A 21,593-nucleotide genomic window follows, 5' to 3' on the forward strand; every position below is an offset into this window, starting at 1 on the left:
ACACAAATAAAAGAAAGTGTGAATTCAAAGTCATTGCTAAATGTTAGTATTCCATGTACACTTTTCAAAAACTTGTAACAAGAAAAATTCTATGTACACTTGCAGAAGGAAGAATTAGCGCTAAACAACAACATATGCCCAACTAAAAAACTGGGTCAAAAACAAAGAAACAACGATGATACAAAGAGAAAAACAAGTAGTACAACAAACGCCAGAGCAAGGGATCAGATCGGCGCCAACCTGTGGGTCAAATCCTATTAACACATTACATCAAATAGCAAATGTCTATGATAATCTATAACTAGGCTTCCAATAAAGTCACAAGTCACCAGAAAGGATTATTCAGGTCACATTCAACAAAAACATAAATTCAAAAACTGACATAAAAGGTTCCACTAGCAATTCAATCTTCACTGAGAGGTAAAACCATATAATATAACATTCTTCCTCAGGCAGAAGCTTCAAGGAGTTCCCTTCCATACTTCTTCACACAGCTTGCTCTACGTCCTCCATGCTATAATCACAAGAAACCAAACAAAATTTGTAATCAACACCTTGCAGAAAAAAGAACAATCAAACATTGGAACTACAGTCAGTCAGTCTCATGGTAAAAATCAAAATTCACAAGTCTAAATAAGCACACAACTATTCCTCCTCATTGCCAAGTAAGTCGGTATCAGCTATATGTATCCTTCTTACTAATCATGTTTCTCAAATTAAACTCACCTCATCCCAACATTGGTCCAAGAAAAAAAACTGCTCCCTTCGATTTCCCAATTTCCTCCCAAGAAAAATGCCATACTTGCAAATATTTTTCTTTGAACTTCTAACCTTACACTTGATGATATGATTTCTTTTATTGTTCTTTATGAGATCATTTATAACCAAATAAATGTTTATGGTTTGTTTTAGACCATAAATAAAGTAAGCAGTAGTATCAATGGCATCAAGAAGATGCATAATTACAAACGAGAGAGATTGTTACCTCAGTTGCAATGAGTCCTATGCTATGTATAAGGAGCTAACAAAATCCAAAAGTTTGACATCAGAGTCCACTGGGGAAAAGCTATTCCAACTACATAAATTTTGAAGACATCTAGCCTTAAGGGAGTACTTTGGAGTAGATATTTCAACAAAACATCTTCAATTTCACTCCTTCCAAACACATCATAGATTTTTCCAAGAGAATCCAACTGATGTAGTCCTTCATACTTTCAGGCATAACTAAGTTTAGTTCAAAAGGTCGATCATCCATTCTAAAACTCCGCACAGTCAAACACAACCACATACATTGGTACGGAAGGAGTATTAAATTGGAAAACTACTTCTGCTAAAATTACTAAAAAATCTCAAGCTTATGCTGGAAATGCAGCACTTCCTATTAAGAACCCCACCAAGAAGAACCTGAGAGAAATGTTAATTGTAGCCCTCCACAACAAAGGAGTACCAGGAAGTCAGTCTATTAGGATTCATGATTAGTTAACAAAGTAAGTTATGAAATTTGAAAACCTTGCAGGGTTTTCAAAATGCCATGTTTTTTTTATAAATTTCCCAAATAACAAAAATTAGACATAAATCAGCTTGAAGGATATAACAACAAAGTGCAAAGACAACGAAGACTGATGGTACACAAAAGATATATATGCTGTTCACTTATAGAATTGAATGAGCAACATCATGCACTCCCCAAGGATTTCCCATGGCTTTTATAGTATCAGTCACTTTCTTATGAAGTTAAATTCTACATGAAGCATATGTTTGGCCATGAATATTTGTACTTTTTTCCCAGAGTTGAATTCTGGAAAACATGTTAGGCCATAAAGCTCCGGAATGCAACTTACTTCCAAAAAAAGTCAAAATTTGAGAACACCAAGTTCACAAACAACTCCAATTGATATTCATGGCCAAACACAACTCCAATTCCCAAATACCATTTTTCACTTTGAAAGCAAATACTGCCTTTTTTCAAAACTCACAAGTTTCATGGTCAAACGGGTCCTAATAATCATCTTTTTTTTTCAGCAGCTCTACCCTACAAAGGTCGGGGTACGATTTGCGTACATCCTATCCTTCCCAAACCCCACTTGTGGAATGGCATGTTGTTGTTGTTATAATTTTTTTAATAAGATAGCAGTGTATTCTTCAGTACCAAGATGGTACTGGCAGTCAAATATTTACAGAACATAAAACATATTCTAGATTACAAGAGTCAAAAAAAAAAATCTACAACTGATTCAGTATCCTCTATATAGTTCTCTTTACACCGGAATTCAGAAAACAAAAAACGCCTCAGCTTTAGCATATAACATGACACAGCAAATCATAAAGAAAGCTTTCCATGATTGACCAGCATCAAACAGTGAAAACTTTGGTTACATAAAGTTCCACATAAATAATAGTAGTCCCCTCCCAACTAGCACATCATGCTTGAGAAAGCCCTTCAGACAAAGAACATCCTCCTAAACAGAGAAATAGCAAATACAGGTAGTATTCATTACCAAAAGCAACTAATTCAATGTAAGAGGAGCTGTGAACTTACTTCTTAGTGCTGAGAGACCAGTGCTCCTTAAACAGGAAAAGAGCATAAACATGTATGCAACAGAACATTTCAGAGAGCAACTCTTTGATGAACGCAGGAAGAAAAGGAAGCCTCCCAGTAGAAAGCCTGGATACACATGGTAAACCCTCAGTAGATTAGCTACTAATCGATCTCATTGTGAAGTACCCTTGAAAATAAGGAGCCAAGCCACAGATCACTCGGACATTATACGCCGCCTCTTTCCATAATCAGCATCCCTTGATCTTGACCGATGGTCTTCCTCATGTGATAATCGTGATTTGCTGTGTCCTCTTGATGATCTTCCTCTGTCTTCATCATCATATTCTTGCTCACGGTCCTTGTACCTGTGATGATCAGCATATCTATCTCTATCATCCCTATGACGATCACGATCCCTCTCGCGATCACGCCCTCGTTCTCTAGGACGTTCATGATCCCGGTCCCTCTCTCTGTCTCGTGCGACATCTCTATCATCGCGGTATCTTTTCTCTGGCCAATCCTGGTCGTGGCCCCGATCCTTTTCACGAGCCATGTCTCTATCATAGGATGGTTCTCTGCCTTCTCTATGTTTTCTATCTGTAGAACCAGACCAATCACGCTCTGATCCTCTGTCTTTCTCTTTCACATTATTTGGCCAAGCCCCTCTATCGTGAGTTGTTTCTCCATACTGATGATCAGACCCAGCTTCTTCTGCATAACTTGACTCTCCTGCTCTACCACCGTGCTCGTCACCAGCCCATCCACCCGCATTAGGTTCTGACCACATCCCCATGTTAGGCCCCTCCATACCAGCGCCTGGCATCATTCCCATACCATTCATTGGCATTCCTCTACCAAAGAATGCAGGATTTACATGCGGAGCTACTCCAGGCATCCCAACTCCTCCAACAGGTGGAAAAGATGACAACATACCAGGAAATGGTGGAGCTGGACCACCAGGAAATCCTCCATAACCACCCATTCTCCCCATAGGCCCTCCAAAAGCAGGATCAAAGCCTTGACCCATCATTGTTTGAGGATGCATAATAGGAGGTGCACCACCCATACCTTGTCCAAATCCACCTCCACCGTTACCCATCATACCCCTACCTGCAATCCCACCAGGCCTGTTTCTCATAGGACCTACAGGCCCCCGATTTCCCATAGCTTGAGGACCTCCTCTACCCCAACTGCCTCTACCATAACCCCCCCTGTTGCCATCCCCACCACCACCGCCGCCTTGATAATTGCCACCAGTAGGAGTGTTGTTATTTCCAATTTTACCAGCAGCTTCACCAGGCCCCCGCCTTGCTTGGGGAACAGCAGTTTGAGCCACCTGCTGATTTCGATTCACCTGAGCCTCACCCATCCTCTTCACATTATACGGTGATGATGCATAAGCGACTACACATGGTCGCCCATTGAACATATGTCCATTCATACTTTCCTTGCAAGCTGTGGCAGCTGAGGAATCATGAAACTCAACCTGGCAATATCCTTTAGACTTCCCACTAGCTTTTTCTTCAAAAAATTTCACCTCCTTCACGTGTCCATACTTGCTCAGCTCAGCTTCCAGCTCAGCATCTGTGGTCCACCAATGCAAATCACCAACAAAAAGAATTGTCGCACCACCGCCGCCACCACCTCCTCCTCCACCACTAGCGACCCCAACTCCAGCAACAATATTACCCGCCCCGTTCATATTAACCCCTCCTTGCCTTATCAAATTATCATTCCCCATATTTCCAACATTACCCAGATTTCCAGCAGCTACTGCAACACCACCACCATGAGGCTGTTGAGCCATCACCTGATTTGGAACGTTACTATTCACCATCCGCTCTGCTAAATCACCCATCTTACTTGATGGATGACTTAACTCAACCCTAAACCCACTACCAGCAGAAGTCCCAGACACAGCTGGACCTACGGACGCTCTAGCAGCAATCCCAGACACTACATCCTCCTCTTTTACAGGATTCCTCTCCCCACCCACACCCTGAAAATCGTCACGCCCACTCTCATCCACCACTTGCAGTGCTGCCACCACCGGTGGTGGCGCCGGAAGGACAGGCTGCTCAGGCTTCCTCTCTACCTCCTCATTCCTAGATACTAAATCCTCATTCTTTCTAAAAGATTGAAGAAAATTCTCACCAACGTTAACATCATTGTAGAGATCTTCGTAATCATCATCCTCTTCAACCATAAACCCATCATCGGCAACAGCAGAGATCGCTTCATTCCTGTGAAACTGCTCGATTGGCTCTCCACCAACTCCATCCCCACCTTCATTATCCTCCATGACCTAATCTAACAGGATTAGGGTTACGATCAGTTATCACAAGCTCAAATGAAGCTAAATTTTTCAAATTCTAATACTACTAGCTACGAAACGAAAAAAATACCAAAAAATTCAACAAAATCAAACAATCAACAAACAACAAATTGAAATTGAGGGAATAATCTTACCGGAGGAACAGCAAGTTGAATTTGTCGAGCAGACTGAAATTTTTAGGGAGAAAAGGGAAGAAACCCTAATTCTGTGGAAAGTTTGAGTTGTGACAAGAAACTATCAGAAAGAGGGGTAAATATTTGCCTTATTTTTCCGTATTTTATAATTTTATAAGCGTTGACGAATTGTTATTTTGAGCTAGATCCGCAGACCGTAGGTAACGTGTTGATTCGATTTTATGTATTATCGATTTTGATTTATTAATTTTTTATTTTCAAACATGTTAAATTTATATATTTTTAATAAGTTTTATATTTTTAACTGTCCGGTTTTTTTATTTAATCAATAAAAAATTGTTTATAAAATAAATATAGGAAAAATTACATGAATTAATATATTTTAAAAAATAATACTGATTTTAGCGATACTTTTTATTTATTATTATTTATAGCAATATTGTGATAAATCTGTAACATGTATTATGCAATATATTTACATTATAATTGTTTTTAAAATATATTGTGGTTAAATTACTCATAAATATAATGACTAACAAAATAAATCATGCACATGAGTTGATAAATTGTGTCTTGTTCAAAAGTAAGACTAACACTTTGTGGAATAACAAGAAGTTTGAGACTGTTAGAAATAAAAAAATGAAACTAAACCTAAGGTCGAGGACTTTTATATTAGGGGTGTGCATTGATCGGTTCGGTTCGATTTTATGTATTATCGGTTTGATCTATCGATTTTTTGTTATTAAATATGCTAACCCAATAACAAATCAATAAGATATTCTTTATCGATTTTCGATTTATCGATTTTTGATCATTATCGGTTTGGTTTTCGATTTACCCAATAAGAAAATATCCGTAAAATATTATATGTCTTCTCACTTCTTTAGTTGCTTTGATATAGTGAAACAAGAAAGATAATTAGAAATTATATCAATAAGAAAAAATATAGTACGAAGGTAATAATTACATGTTACCACCAAAATATAGTATGAGATTTTTTATGTTAATCAAATTAAGGACCTTTACAATCTTACAAATGTTACAACCTATAATTAAAACTAAAACTAACATAAAATAGTCTAACAAAAGTAAAACAAAAACTACACTAAAATCAAATAGCTACAACCGTAAACCCCTTACTTTTAATTTTTAAGTTTTGAGTAAACAGTAAAAACTAGTAAAATAGCTTAGTCTGAAATTGGTAAAGTACTAATAATTTGTTATAGTTATTATGTCTAATTATATATTGAATTATTTATATTTAATAATTAGTAAAAATAAAATAATAAATTATTAACGTCATATTGGGTTATCAATTTACCAAATAACCCAATAATAAAAATCGATACCGAACCAATAACCCAATAGTATTTTTTAAAAACCTAATAATCCCAATAACATTTTTTCAGTTCGATTTTTGCACACCCTACTTTATATACCGAATGATATCAATATAATATATTAATTTTCTATTGAATTATAAGTTAACTCATATAAAAAAAAACTTCAAATCATTAAAAATGGATAACTCAATAATTAAGAAATTTAAAATCATTATCACAACCGTTAGAATCAATAATTCATTACTAAAGCTAAATTATTTTTTCCAATTCAAATATTCAATTTCAATTTGATTTTGACCCGTACTCCTAATATTTTGTCTTGTATTAACTATTTACTAGGCCGATTTTGTAATTATTTTTTTAAAAAAATATTTTTAGTAATATATTATCGAGTATTTTTATTTTATAGGAGTATATAACATCTCATTGTTGTTAGCGTGCCTACTTTATTTACATTTTTTAGCTATAAAAGAGAATAACAAACATATTTTTGTTATGTAATTGTATCCTCAACACGTTCGTCACGTGCAAAATTGATTTTTTTTGTCAAATACGTATAAATTCGTTTTGATAATAGGCACCAGTGATATTTGATCTCATATTATATTAATATGTGCATATGATTATTTTATCTAAAAAATTAAGCTATTAAGAACATATTATGTTCATACTTTATACCCCTTTGATCAAAACAAACTTTTATATTTTTTCATTATGTTTCTTTATTATTAAAACATTTACTTGAATCTCTTACTAATTAATAGTACTATTAGCTAGCTAGTTACTAAATAATTTTCCTACTAATTAAATAGGTACTAAACTTTGTTGGTTTTCACTATAACTACACATGCATTTATTGCTTAATCCAACAACTCACAATTATAATTAGCTAGATATTATGTGATTAAATTTTCTTTATGTACATATCGTAGATATTTAATCCACTTAGGTTAGTGAATATGTGTTAATTTCTTCAATTTTTAAACACCTTACGAAAATCTTAATATCATCACTAATCACGTAAATGAATCTCTCGGACCCAAAAAGAAAGCAAAACTCTAGAAGTTGCAAGAGACGAATATGAAGAATAAGCTAGATGAGTTCCCTCAATTAATTTTTAATTCATAAGTGCAGTTGATTGGCATAGGATGTTTAAATTAAAATCAAACTATAAATGGCAACTTAAACAAAAAAAATTGTTATTTGTTATAAAGTATTTGTATTATAGTGAATGTCTATCATGTGGAGTCCTTTTTAGGATATGATTAAAGAATCCTCCTACTTTGGGACCAAGTTAGATTTCTCCTATAAATAGAGTGCTCCTTTTCATTGTAAATTCATTCATCAAGAGAAATAACAAGTCTTCTCTTCTTTTCTCTCTAGCTTCTTTTTCTTATTTAATAGTTTTATAACACGTTATCAGCACGAGACTCTAATTTCTCAAAAGTGAAGGTTAGATTTGAAGAATTAATAAAGGTATTATTTATTCTTTTGTTTTTAATTTTAATGGCCAATCTTACAAAACTAGAGTTCACTGCCCTCCAAAGTTCGGGCAGGAACTACCTCTCATGGGTGTTGGATGCTGAAATCCACCTTGATGCAATGGGTCTTGGAGACACCATAAAAGAAGAAAATAAGGCATCAAATCAAAACTGTGCACGAGCAATGATATTCTTGCGTCATCATCTTGACGAGATTCTGAAAATCGAATATCTGACAGTTAAGGATCCACTTGTTTTGTGGAAAACCCTAAAAGAAAGATTTGACCACTTGAAGATGGTCATACATCCAAAGGCACGATATGATTGGATGCATCTAAGGCTACAAGACTTTAAGTTTATACATGAGTATAATTCTGCCATGTTCAGAATCACTTCTCAATTGAAATTATGTGGAGAAACGTTTAGTGAGATTGATGTGATAGAAAAGACATTCTCCACTTTCCATGCCTCGAATGTGCTCTTGCAGCAACAATATCGAGAGAAAGGTTTCAAAAAGTATTCTGAACTAATTTCTCATCTTCTTGTGGCCGAGCAAAATAATGATTTATTATTGAAAAATCATGAGAATCGACCTACTGGATCTGAACCACTTCCTGAAGTGAATGAGGCGTACGCCCACCATGCTAGGCGTGGAAAAGGTCGCGGTCCTAATCGTGGACGTGGACGTGGTCGTGGTCGTGATTATGGTCAAGAACGTAATTCTAATCTTAGCATTAATCATTCATCAAATAAAAAGGAAAAAAGAAAGGATGAGAAACGTGAAGCAACTAGGGAAGGTTGTTTTCGATGTGGTGGAAGAGGTCATTATGCACGTGATTGTCGTACTCCCAAACACTTGGTTGAGCTTTATCAAGAATCACTAAAGAAGAAAGAGAAAAATCCTGAGGCAAATTTTATCTCTGAAAATCAAGTTGACATCACGCACTTGGATATAGCAGATTTTTTCGCACATCCTGAAGGAAAAATAGATCAATTAATTGGTGATGGTTCTGTGAACATGGAAGAGTGATATTTTTTTTTGTAGTATTTATTAATAAATTTCATGTAATGATAGTTGTTTGCATGAATATTAATATTTTAAATTAGTTTAGTCGCTCATTAGCTTGTTCCTTAATTCTTAATAAAATAATATATATTTTCATTGTTTTATTTATATGATTCTAATATGATAGAGTTAGTCAAATACTAAACTTTATCACGTGTTTGTAATATATTAGGTCTTTAACTTGATCTAATGTTAAAAACATGCAGTCTGTTATTAACTAGGATTAAATAATGATTTTATTTTATTTTCCAAACAACTCGTTTTTGACTTAGAGGAAACAATAAATTAAGGCTCAATTTTTAATATTTAATCATTAATTTATTCCTTTGAATATATTGTACCCTTTTGACAACACTAATATTTAATATATATTTATTTTGTGTATGTCATTTCATGTGAAGATATGGATAATTCTAAGAACATATTATCGAAATATGAAGATATTTGTTTGATTGATTCTGGTACAACACATACCATATTCAAAAATAAGAAATATTTTTCTCATTTAAGTATGGGAAAAATAAATATTACTACAATTTTTGGTAGTACTAATATGATTGAGGGCTTTGGAAGAGTCATTGTAATTTTGCCCAAGGGAACTAAACTCATCATTAATAATGCTATGTTTTCTCCAAAATCTAAGAGAAACTTGTTGAGTTTTAAAGATATCCGTGAAAATGGTTATCATATCCAATCAATGGATGAAATAAATCTTGAATATCTTGGTATCACCAAGTATGTCTCTGGGCAGACATGTGTTATAGAAAAGTTTCATGCTTTATCTTCTGGCTTGTATTGGACAAAAATTAGTGCAATTGAGGCACATTGTATAGTAAATAAGAAGTTTACTGATTCCAATACATTTGTACTTTGACATGATCGTCTAGGACATCCTGGGTCAATAATGATGAGACGAATTATAGAAAATTCGAATGGACATCCACTAAAAGACCTAAAAGTTCTTTTAAATGGTGAATTTTCTTGTACTGCTTGTTATCAAGGCAAGTTAATTGTGAGACCATCACCAATGAAAGTTAAGATTGAGTCCCCTGCGTTCTTGGAACATATACATGGGGATATTTGCGGACCTATTCACCCACCTAGTGGGTCATTTAGATATTTTATGGTTCTAATAGATGCGTCTTCTAGATGGTCTCATGTGTGCCTATTGTCATCTCGTAACTTGGCATTTGCAAAATTATTGGCACAAATAATAAGGTTAAGGGCACACTTTCCTGATAATCAGATTAAGTCCATTCGTCTTGATAATGCTGCAGAGTTTTCATCCCAATCATTTAATGATTATTGTTTAGCAATTGGGATAAGAGTTGAACACTCTGTTGCTCATGTTCATACTCAGAATGGTCTCGCTGAATCATTAATTAAACGTTTGCAATTAATAGCAAGACCATTGCTTATGAAAACTAAGTTGCCCACTTATGTGTGGGGACATGCAATTTTGCATGCTGCAACACTTATTCGTCTCAGACCGACAAGTTATCATAAGGTTTCTCCATTGCAATTGGTTATGGGTCAAGAACCTAATATATCCCATCTAAGAATTTTTGGAAGTGCTGTATATGTGCCTGTGGCACCACCAAACTGCACTAAGATGGGCTCTCAAAGAAGGTTAGGAATATATGTTGGGTTTGAGTCACCCTCCATTATACGCTATCTTGAACCTTTGACTGGAGACATGTTTACTGCTAGATTTGCAGATTGTCGGTTTGATGAGACAGTTTTCCCAAAATTAGGGGGAGAGAATAGTGAAATGAAACGAGAAATTTTGTGGAAAAATTTATCATTGTCTCATCTTGATCCATATTCTTCTACTTGCGAATAAGAAGTACAAAAGATTATTCATCTGCAGAAAATTGCAAATCAAATGCCAGACGCATTTACAAATTTGAAAAGGATTACTAAATCACATATTCCTGCAGAGAATGTCCCAATTCGAATTGATGTCCCTAAAGGACCATCCACTAGTGTCATAGCCAATGAGTCAAAAACACACCTAAAGCGTGGTAGACCATTGGGGTCTAAGGATCAAAATCCTAGAAAAAGAAAGATTAAATGTCAAGATGACACTATGAAAGAATCTCATATGGAAGTTCAAAATTTGAATAAGTCTGATATTCATGAAAGAATCAATGAACTTGAAACTCAAGGAAATAATGAACTATCCATAAATTTAAAAGATGTTGAAACTAATATGAATCGATCAGAAATAGTGGTTGATTATGTCTTTGCATATAATGTTGCAACAAATATCATGCAAGATAATGAGGATCATGAACCTCAATCTGTTATAGAATGTCGACAACGAAATGATTGGCCAAAATGGCAAGAAGCAATTCAATCAGAGTTGAATTCACTTGCCAAGCGTGAAGTTTTTGGACCTATAGTTCAAACACCTAATGGTATTAAACCTGTTGGTTACAAATGAATTTTTGTGCGAAAAATAAATGAGAAAAATGAAATACAAAGGTATAAAGCACGCCTTGTGGCACAAGGATTTTCTCAAAGGCCTGGCGTCGACTATGAAGAGACATACTCACCTGTTATGGATGCAATAACATTGCGTTATCTCATTAGTTTCACAGTCCATGAGCAACTTGGAATGCATTTGATGGATGTGGTTACAGCCTACCTTTATGGATCACTTGATAATGAGATATACATGAAAATTCCTGAAGGATTTAAATCGTGTAATTTAAAATCTCGAGAAATGTATTCAATTAAATTGCAAAGATCATTATATGGTTTGAAGCAATCTGGGCGCATGTGGTATAACCGTCTTAGTGAGTATTTAAGTAAGGAAGGTTATACAAATGATGCAATTTGTCCATGTGTCTTTATAAAGAAAACAATATCGGAATTTGTTGTACTTGCTATTTATGTTGATGACATAAATCTTATTGGAACTCCAATAGAGCTTCAAAAGGTAATTGATTATTTAAAGAATGAATTTGAGATGAAAGATCTGGGAAGAACAAAATTATGTCTTGGTGTGCAAATTGAGCATTTGACAAATGGTATTTTTGTTCATCAATCTGCCTACACAGAAAAAGTGTTGAAAAGATTCTGTATGGATGAAGCGCATCCATTAAGTACTCCGATGGTTGTTCGTTCACTTGATGTGAATAAGGATCCATTCCGACCTCAAGAAAAGGATGAAAAAATTCTTGGTTCTGAAGTACCGTATCTTAGTGCAATTGGTGCACTAATGTATCTTGCTAACACTACAAGGCCTGATATAGCTTTTGTTGTTAACTTGTTAGCAAGGTATAGTTCTGCTCCTACTAGGAGACATTGGAATAGGATCAAACACATTTTGCGATATCTTAAAGGGACAACTGATATGGGTTTATTTTATTCTGTTAATTGTAGCCCAAATCTTGTTGGTTATGCTGATGCAGGATATTTATCTGATCCACACAAAGCTTGATCCCAAACAGGCTATGTGTTTATATGTGGGGGGACTGCTATATCTTGGAGATCTACAAAGCAGTCCATCGTAGCCACTTCATCTAATCATGCTGAAATAATAGTTATTCATGAAGCAAGTAGAGAATGTGTGTGGTTAAGGTCTATGATACATCTCATTCGAGAGAAATGTGGTTTGAAATGTGATAAAGTACCCACCACTTTATATGAAGATAATGCAGCATGCATAGCACAACTTAAGGGAGGATTCATAAAAGGAGATAGAACAAAGCACATTTCACCGAAACTTTTCTATACACATGAACTTCAAAAGAATGGTGATATAAATATGCAACAGATTCGTTCAAGTGACAATGTGGCTGATCTATTTACCAAGTCTCTACCAACTGCAACTTTCAAGAAGATGGTGCACAAGCTTGGAATGCGAAGTTTCAAGTCTCTGGATTAATGTTCTCATTAGGGGGAGTAAATACGCGCTGTACTCTTTTTCCCTCACGAGGTTTTGTCCCACTGGGTTTTCCTTGTAAGGTTTTTAATGAGGCAGCCTAGATGCGTATTAATAGATATGTGTACTCTTTTCCTTTACTAGAGTTTTTCTTTTCTTAAAGTTTTTTTAGTAAGGTTTTTGACGAGGCACATCATCTATGAATTAGACATTCAGGGGGAGTGTTATAAAGTATTTGTATTATAGTGAATGTCTATCATGTGGAGTCCTTTTTAGGATATGATTAAAGAGTCCTCCTACTTGGGGACCAAGTTAGATTTCTCCTATAAATAGAGTGCTCCTCTTCATTGTAAATTCATTCATCAAGAGAAATAACAAGTCTTCTCTTCTTTTCTCTCTAGCTTCTTTTTCTTATTTAATAGTTTTATAACATTATTATAGTAATTGATATCGGGCTATCAGATTAATATTATGGAAATGGTTTATAATTTTTAAATAAGGAGTTAGTTTAAAAAAATAATTATCTAGTTTTTTTTATGGAATTAATCAACAACCCATTAATCTTAGAAGAAATGATTCACGTAGAGGATTGTCATGCTTCAATCATTGGCACAATTAATATTTCGAATATGTATTAATTTAATTGATAACTTGATTGATAGCCAGTTTATAATCACTTAATCAAATTGAATCAATTGATATTTTATTGAGTCGATAGAGATTTTAAACTCATAAAAGCTGATAAATAAATCGTGATAAGTCAAAATAATTGTACTATTATTAATTAATATGCTTTAGGGCAGAATTTATAGAGGTAATAGAATGTTAAGTTTCTGACTTGCTAGTAAAATAAACTACTCTCACAGCATTAATATTCATATTTTAAAATTCTGACCGTGAATTCAGATAAAGAAACTTTATGTTATTTTGAAATAAAAATTGTGTATTTGTAAAGATTTGAAAACTTATGTAAAAAGTAATTATAAATTACAATAATATATAAAAATTATGATTGAAAAATAAATTTAATGGACTTATAAAATTTTAACCATATCGAGAAAATAATGCACAATTATAATGGACAAAAAAAGTTGGTATAGCTTCAAAGGGCATCGAAATAGAGTTCCTTGTTGGCTACTGAACCAACAACTCTTTTTAATTAGTCGACACGAATTCATTAATAATTTTAACGCATTCTTTATTTTTATCAAATTTATTTAATCTCTACTAAAACTTAACAATTTATCAAAATTTAATAATTCAAGTTCTATAAACATAAAATTTTAACTCTGTTTTCAAAAACAAACATTAAGTAGGAGTAAATTTTTTAGGAAAATACTTTTCAATAACGGCTACATTACTGCGACAAGCCGTACCGTCGTAGCGTTTGGAAGCCCCACGAATAGCAACGGTAACTTTGCTTTTAAATTTTTATGAATGCAACGTTTAGTTTCACTTACTATATATTTCTCTACAAACAAACATTCTCTTCAATATTCTTCAGTATTTATTTATTTATTCAATTGAATATTGTTTTCCGGCCACCGGAATATTCTATTCTTTCTCAATTTCACCGGAATATTCTGCTCTTTCTCATTTTCTTAGCACTGCAATATGTCTAAATTATTTGGCACTGTTGTTGTACTTTTTCTCGTGTTAAATTCCGGTGAAGCGCAAAATGCACCTTCTCAATCCCCAATTTCTTCTCCCTCTAAATCACCGGCGGTAAAATCACAAGCACCGGTTTCTTCCCCGACTAAATCACCGGCAGTGAGATCTCAAGCACCGGTTTCTTCGCCCTCGGCTCCTACGATTAGCCCGTCTGCAGCGCCGGTACAGTCACCGAAAGCAGCTTCTCCAGTAACCAGCGTTTCACCCGCACTCACTCCGTCAATCAGTAGATCTGCTCCGGTTCCTTCTGTTGCAACTCCTCCGCCGGTATCAACGCCGGTGAGCACTCCGGCATCTTCCCCGGCAGCAGCGGATGTTCCGGCCAGCACTGCGACACCGTCAGTATCCCCAAGCATACCTTCAAGTTCAGCAAGTCCGGCGGAGTCTGTTGACGGACCTACTACGGCGCCGGCGAGTTTATCACCGGGAACTTCACCAGCACCCGTTGCTGATGATGTTTCCGCTGCAATTTCAGTGTTGAAAGTGCCGATGGTTCTAAGTGGGCTTGCTATTTGGGCCGCACTTTCAATTTGAATGCATCCGGCCCAATGTTGCACAAAATTCCTATTATCGAGTCTTTTATCATATTTATTGTAATATTTTTGACACTTTTATTCATTCATTATCTTATTTGTTGTACTTTAATTTACTGATTATCATTTATAACAAATAATAAAATTGCAGTGAAATTTTGAATTCTATATTACTCATTACTAACCAACTAATCAAAAAATCAAATGCATATCCTGTCATGTCTACATTTACTTCCTTCGTTATAACGATTTACTTCCTTCGTTATGTCTAGATTTCTAATTTTAAAATACAATATCGAATAAAGTATATCCCTTAGAGCTATTTGCTCTTTTATTCTCTTATTTTTGAATTAATAAGATAACCTTACATGAACTTATTTTTCGAAAATATATTTTTTAGCTAGAACTTATCCCTATATGTGAATGTTTTTGTAACGACTTCTTTTCTCCATTTTCTCATTTGAAAGATTATCATTTTCTAGTTAATTAGCTATTATAGCTATAGTTTGAATTAATTATGGCTCACACCTTAATTTCAATTGTGATTACGTACTCTCTCTTTCGCCTCTCTCATCTTTTATACATATACAATTATATCATAGAAATAAAAAATATAATTAATCTCTCTCGCCTCTTTTCTTCCTCTCCCCATCTTGCTCGTAGCTACGCTATAACTATAAACCATAATTAAATTATTTTTTAAGTACGTATGAATCAGACTTTGCCACAAAATTAATGATGGAATCCAAATGAATTTTAGTAATTTAATACTAAATCACAATATAAATAGCTGTGATAGCGTACAGTATTTAACGCTACAAAAGCTGAGAATTTTGCCAGAGAATCCTACCAGTCAATGAAAAATCTAATTAAGTCTCGTACAATATATTTTCTAATGTTTTAATATTCTATTGTTTAATATTTTCTTTAGGAAAAAAAAACAAAAATTATATTATCAAACAAATTTTACAAATAGTATTTTATATTAATTGTGTTATCTGCACTCCCATCGTATTTATTTTCTCTTACTATTTATCTAAATTATATTTAAAATATTTTTAAAATAATATTATATAAAATTTGTTTCTTACGTAATTGTGTATCACTGATAGTCATACTTTATACACGTGGTTGCCTTTTATTTGAACACCCATCTTTTAAGCCTTAGTTTCCTCCTCTTATTCTGCTAGTATTTCATTTTAGTTTTAAAGATTTTTTATTTTAGAAAATAAATTCTTAATCAATAAAGTACTACTTTCTCTGTGAAATATATATATATAAAAAAGTATGACATCTTCGAGTTTAATCTCTCATTAATTTCGGTTATAGATAATAAAATTAAATTCAATCAGTTAAATATGTTTAAGTTTAAACTAATTATTGATCTGTTTATTTATTAACTCAATAATAATAATTCAACTCGTGTTATATATCGCTATAATTTTATTAGGTATATAAATAATTTAAAAGAACAAAAAAAAATTAAACTTAATAAAAATTAAATTATATTCAGTTTTGATCCGTTATATAACTCATTTCCTAATCAGTTAATTACAAGGTTAAGGTCCAAAAGATTAGCACATTTAACGCAGTGACATATTCAATCAGACCACCGTCCATTTTTTTTTCTTATAAATTATTTAATGAAATTAAGAGAATAGTCCTATAAGGATATGGTCAAGCATTTTAAATCATTTTATGTTAGTAATATTTGTTATTCTATTTTACGTACACACAATGGGCATTAAAATATAATGCTTTAAAAGGTGACTATTTAAGCGATATAAATTGCAAGTTTCTACTCTCTCTTTTTCTTTTTTGGATATTTCTCAATATTTAAATAAAGAAAGTTAAAATAAGAGATTATTCTTTTCACATATATTTTCTTTATACATTTTAATCATGCTAGTGTACTCAAGAATCAACATGACTTTTTTTTAAAAAAAAAAATTATACTTCTACTTAATTAGATTGAACAAAAGATAAAAATAAAAATCTCTAATATGACGCGAAATATTTAATCGAGTTTTGTTTCGTTTAGTCAATGAAACACTTAAGATAAAGTGGAAAAAGGTCTTCAAATAGGCCTTTTGTAACAATAACAATTATTCGGTGAAATTTCATAACTAAAATATGAAAAGATAGCGTGTTTTGTGTAAACAAATATATCCTTACCCGATTAGAATATAAAAATTCGATAAAATTCCACAAAATAGAGTATATATAGAATAACATCAATAAAAAATAAGACGATGATTAAAGTAAAAAACAAACATACAGTAATAAATTCCATTTCATTCTTTTGATATCAACAAAGAAGAGGTAATTAAGGTAGAGTAACAATATTAATAACATAGACCAAAGGCACTTAAACTTTTTAAAGAAGTTCAATGGTATTTAATTCTAAAACTCCTTTACAGAAAATCATATTCTAAATTATTTTAATTACTACAATCAAAACTTTTAAGATGGGCTATGACTATAATAAGTGAAATTATATATATTATTAGTACTTTAATTTTACACATAATGATCATCTTCACGGAATCCCCACATGCATACTTGTTTGTTTGCGAAGAAAAGGGTGAAACCGAATCCGGATATTACTAACCTTTTAGAGCAAAAATAATTCGTATAATATCATAATGCTTTTTCCATTTTTGTTTCTTAGTTACACTGGCCTTCGTGTATCTCGATTAACTTTATGAAATACTTTTTACTTCTCACCGTAACTTTTTTATCAGAAATTATGGAAGGAGTTAGAATGAAATATTCAACTCCAATAGAAAAATATATGATCGATCATTCAATCTCGTTATTTTATGGGTGTGTTGGCCACAGGCCGGACTCATAAACAAATTTCTAAACTTGTTGGGGTTTTCCCTTCAGGTAGTCATTTTTTTTTATTGAATCACTCATAATTCGTTCCTTTTAAACATTGTTGGCTCATTTTGTTCGGCATTTCTATTGTAAATGTCTTTGTGTTCGTATTGTAATGATTTTGATTTGATTAGAAGAATGAAGACAAATTATGTGTTAGTTTCGTTTGTTTTCTAATGTGTTCAAATGACTTGAAGTAAAACATAATTATTCTCGAACATTTTGACTATCAAATACTGGACTAATGAGTCGTGAAATAACATGTGCATCCTCTATCAATACACCTCATAAAATTTGGTTCCACATCCGCCAATAATTTGTAGAAAAAATAAATTATGAGTGATTCGATGAATCAATAAAAAATAACAGAATTAAGATATCCGAGAGCAATAATATAATAAATTTAGAAATTTGTTTATGTATTTGACGGTTAGCCATAATATCAGGATACGTGAAAGCATGTTATATGTGTAAAAATACATTATTGTATAAGGTTCGTACCTGAACAATAAATTTGCAGTCACTTGAGATCTCACTTGCCCCAATAACAACTCCTTGAATTTCACACAGTCACCGGAGTTCTTCTTTCTCTTACAACACCGACATGCAGCTTCCGTCGTCGGCCACCGTGGCTGCGGTGGTTCTCTCCGTAGTCCTTTTTATTTGTGCCACTGAAGCTCATAACATTACTCACATTCTAGCCGACCATAAACAGTTCTCCACTTTCAACCATTACTTAACAACTACACACCTCGCCGCTGAAATTAACCGCCGGCAAACCATCACTGTTTGTGCTGTAGATAATGCCGGAATGTCAGATCTACTCTCCAAACAACTATCTATCTACACTATAAAAAACGTTCTCTCTTTTCACGTGCTTCTCGATTACTTCGACGCTAAAAAGCTTCACCAGATTACTAACGGCACGGCACTTGCCGCCACAATGTTTCAAGCTACCGGCTCAGCTACCGGATCTTCTGGATTCGTAAACATTACTGATCTAAGAGGAGGTAAAGTCGGGCTCAGTCCGGCTGATTACAACGGTCCTCCTCCGGCTAAATTTGTAAAATCAATCGCCGAGATTCCTTACAACATCTCCGTTATTCAAATAAGTACGATTTTACCCTCAGACGAAGCTGAAGCTCCGACTCCAGGACCAAGCCAAATGAATCTCACTTCTCTAATGTCAGCTAAAGGCTGCAAAGTTTTCGCCGAGACTCTATTAGCTTCTCCGGCTGAAAAAACGTTTGAGGATAACGTTGATGGCGGAGTAACAATATTTTGTCCACGAGATGATGCAATGAAGAAATTTTTGCCTAAATTTAAGAATTTAACAGCGGAAGGGAAGCAATCACTGCTCGAATATCATGGAATTCCTATATACCAATCGATTTCGAATTTGAAATCGAATAATGGAGATATGAACACTTTAGCTACTGACGGAGCTAAGAAGTACGCTGTAGTCATTCAAAATGACGGTGAAGATGTTACTATAAAAACGAAAATTGTGACGGCGAAGATCACGGCTACTGTGGTTGATAAACTGCCATTAGCGATTTACTCGCTTGATAAGGTGTTATTACCCGAGGAATTGTTCAAGGCTAGTCCTACTCCGGCGCCGGCGCCGGCACCGGAGGCACGTGCTGAATCTCCTAAGCACTCCAAGTCACCACCGGCACCTGCATCTCCGGCTGAGTCTCCAGCGGATTCTCCGGCGGATGGTCCCAACGGTGATGCTGATGATTTGACAGATAGCGGTGCTGTTAAGTACAATGCCGGAGCATCACTTGCCGCCGTTTTCAGTTTATGGTTTGCCTTCAACGTGTTGATGGAAGTTTGAAAAAGAATTTCATCAAATTAAAGTTAGTTACTGTATTATTAGTCTATTTCTCAGTTTTTAGATTTACTTCTTTGATTCTATTTGGAATTTTCATTAATGTAATATGAATCATTATTGACTTTTCAACCATTAATTATTATATGAAAAATTACGCGATTGAGTAGATTTATCCTCGGCATAAATTTAGTTTGTTATTATTATCACTTACGATTCACATTATACATTAATTATGTGAATTGATTTTGAGTTTGTGTAATTAGTTATGTTTGTATATATGTATAATTTGTCAGAATATACAAATACATAATGAATAATATACAATTATTTAACCTATATATATATATAACTCACTTCTCTCGGATTCTTTGTCCTCTCTCCCCAGTCTCGCTTGCTATATATACAAATGCATATGTAAATATACAATTATCGCTTTAAAATTATAAAAATTATCTTTATTTATATTTTAAATTATTGTACTCAGTTATAAATAAAATCCGTTGTTACTAATGTACAATTTGATTATCAAGCATTAAATAATATTTAAATTAAGTTATGCAAGAATTAGAGATAAATATGTCCATTCAAAGCAAGTAAATAAACATTTTTGGACCGTTGTAACATATTATTTATTTTCTTCTTTAAATTGGTTATCGTGCTTAAACATTTGCTAATAAACTAATCGATTGCTTCACATATACATAAACAGATCGATGAATTCTAAAATCATTTTTGGGATTGGGGTTTGCGAGAATTAACCAAAATAAATGAATACATAACATATTTTTGTACTTTTTAATTGACTCACTAACGAATAAATCTAGGGGACAGGAGGTGTTCATCTAAACGTTTCATCGGAATATTACATTGCATACATAACTTCAAATTTTATATTATTATGTAAACATATATATAGATTTCGGATCTCTTGAACAAGATGTAAAAGGTCAGCACTACGATTCAAGACAAGAAATGAAATTGATCTTTTCTTGACTATGGCTCTTATTTACTGCCTTTTTAAAAAAATAATAATTATTATTTGATATATGATATCTACATGATTAAATTTAAATTTACGTTAAAAATTTTATATTAAAAAGGTAAAACATTTCTTAACAAAGACGACTCCGTGAGTGGGCCACACAGTCAAGTCCGACTATTTTGGGCCTTCAGGGAAGTGCATATTACACATATAGCCAATTTCAAGACTTATTTAGAATATAACCAAAATTCATAGAACAATTTGCAAATGTTGTCACCTTAAAATCAATATCTGAAGGCTCTCGTTTCTAATATTTATAGCTTAATAATAGTTAAAGGAGTATGTATTATTCTCTTTATTATTATGTTATCTGATTTGTATATAGATGACGTTTCTTTTTATTCGGAGATTATCTTTGAAAACAAGATTTTATCTATAATAAAAAAATGGGTAAACGCACCACGAAAAAAATGTATGTGTATAGTGGGTGAAGCTACTTCTCTCTTAATCAAAAGTTTTAAATTTGAATTTTGGATATGAAAAAGTTATTAATAAAGAGCGCTTTCCCACCTATGTAGCGTGAATCTAGATTATTCGAACTCTGATGTAGATTTTTGTATATTCTCGAGTGATCTATGAAATTGATTCTTTTAAAGATTTTTTACTTATTTTTTATTCGTCATGTGAATACAATATATTATTTTGAAACCATTTATATAATCTAAATAAATATTCATAAAAGATAAAAGGTGGAATTTTTTTTTATACATTATCAGATTTAAATTAATTGAACTATAATAAAATACCGGACTCAATAATACAAGGTATCCTACAAAGTAGGAACCCCCCACCCCCTAAAAAAAGAATTTAAACTTAAAATTCAAATACAAATTCATTTTA

General features: G+C 33.3%; 4 protein-coding genes across 7 annotated transcripts; 3 read left to right on the forward strand and 1 right to left on the reverse strand.

The window, feature by feature from the left end:
- Window positions 1–7: 7 nt before the first annotated feature.
- Window positions 8–5,148, reverse strand: LOC101251795 (uncharacterized). 4 transcript variants are annotated; one of them, XM_004243998.5, is made up of 3 exons: window positions 5,009–5,148; window positions 2,540–4,849; window positions 8–514 (listed from the first exon to the last, which is right to left on the reverse strand). In XM_004243998.5, the coding sequence occupies exon 2, from the start codon at window positions 4,839–4,841 to the stop codon at window positions 2,754–2,756; it is 2,088 nt and encodes a 695-aa protein (XP_004244046.1). In that variant the 5' UTR covers window positions 4,842–4,849; window positions 5,009–5,148; the 3' UTR covers window positions 8–514; window positions 2,540–2,753. The 4 variants fall into 4 exon arrangements, with proteins under 4 accessions (XP_004244046.1, XP_010324264.1, XP_010324265.1 ...); XM_010325962.4 differs by having other exon boundaries at window positions 2,540–4,844; window positions 5,009–5,144; XM_010325963.4 differs by lacking the exon at window positions 8–514 and adding an exon at window positions 2,100–2,459.
- Window positions 5,149–7,857: 2,709 nt separating this feature from the next.
- Window positions 7,858–8,862, forward strand: LOC138337568 (uncharacterized). Its single transcript, XM_069287494.1, has one exon. It carries the CDS (start codon window positions 7,858–7,860, stop codon window positions 8,860–8,862), a length of 1,005 nt encoding a protein of 334 aa, XP_069143595.1.
- Window positions 8,863–13,992: 5,130 nt separating this feature from the next.
- LOC101258472 (lysine-rich arabinogalactan protein 18) lies at window positions 13,993–15,162 on the forward strand. Its single transcript, XM_004244020.5, has one exon. The coding sequence runs from the start codon at window positions 14,405–14,407 to the stop codon at window positions 14,993–14,995; it is 591 nt and encodes a 196-aa protein (XP_004244068.1). The 5' UTR covers window positions 13,993–14,404; the 3' UTR covers window positions 14,996–15,162.
- A 3,100-nt stretch (window positions 15,163–18,262) lies between these two features.
- Window positions 18,263–19,877, forward strand: LOC101255812 (fasciclin-like arabinogalactan protein 1). The gene has a single exon (XM_004244011.5). The coding sequence runs from the start codon at window positions 18,479–18,481 to the stop codon at window positions 19,712–19,714; it is 1,236 nt and encodes a 411-aa protein (XP_004244059.1). The 5' UTR covers window positions 18,263–18,478; the 3' UTR covers window positions 19,715–19,877.
- The last annotated feature ends 1,716 nt before the right edge of the window (window positions 19,878–21,593 follow it).

This window comes from Solanum lycopersicum, chromosome 7 (genome assembly GCF_036512215.1).
Source record: "Solanum lycopersicum chromosome 7, SLM_r2.1".
Lineage (NCBI taxonomy): Eukaryota > Viridiplantae > Streptophyta > Magnoliopsida > Solanales > Solanaceae > Solanum > Solanum lycopersicum.

Bases quoted from the DNA above. Each gene is read 5' to 3' on its own strand.
- LOC138337568 (XM_069287494.1), top strand. From the start codon at position 7,858: ATGGCCAATCTTACAAAACTAGAGTTCACTGCCCTCCAAAGTTCGGGC.
- LOC101251795 (XM_004243998.5), bottom strand. From the start codon at position 4,841: ATGGAGGATAATGAAGGTGGGGATGGAGTTGGTGGAGAGCCAATCGAG.
- LOC101255812 (XM_004244011.5), top strand. From the start codon at position 18,479: ATGCAGCTTCCGTCGTCGGCCACCGTGGCTGCGGTGGTTCTCTCCGTA.
- LOC101258472 (XM_004244020.5), top strand. From the start codon at position 14,405: ATGTCTAAATTATTTGGCACTGTTGTTGTACTTTTTCTCGTGTTAAAT.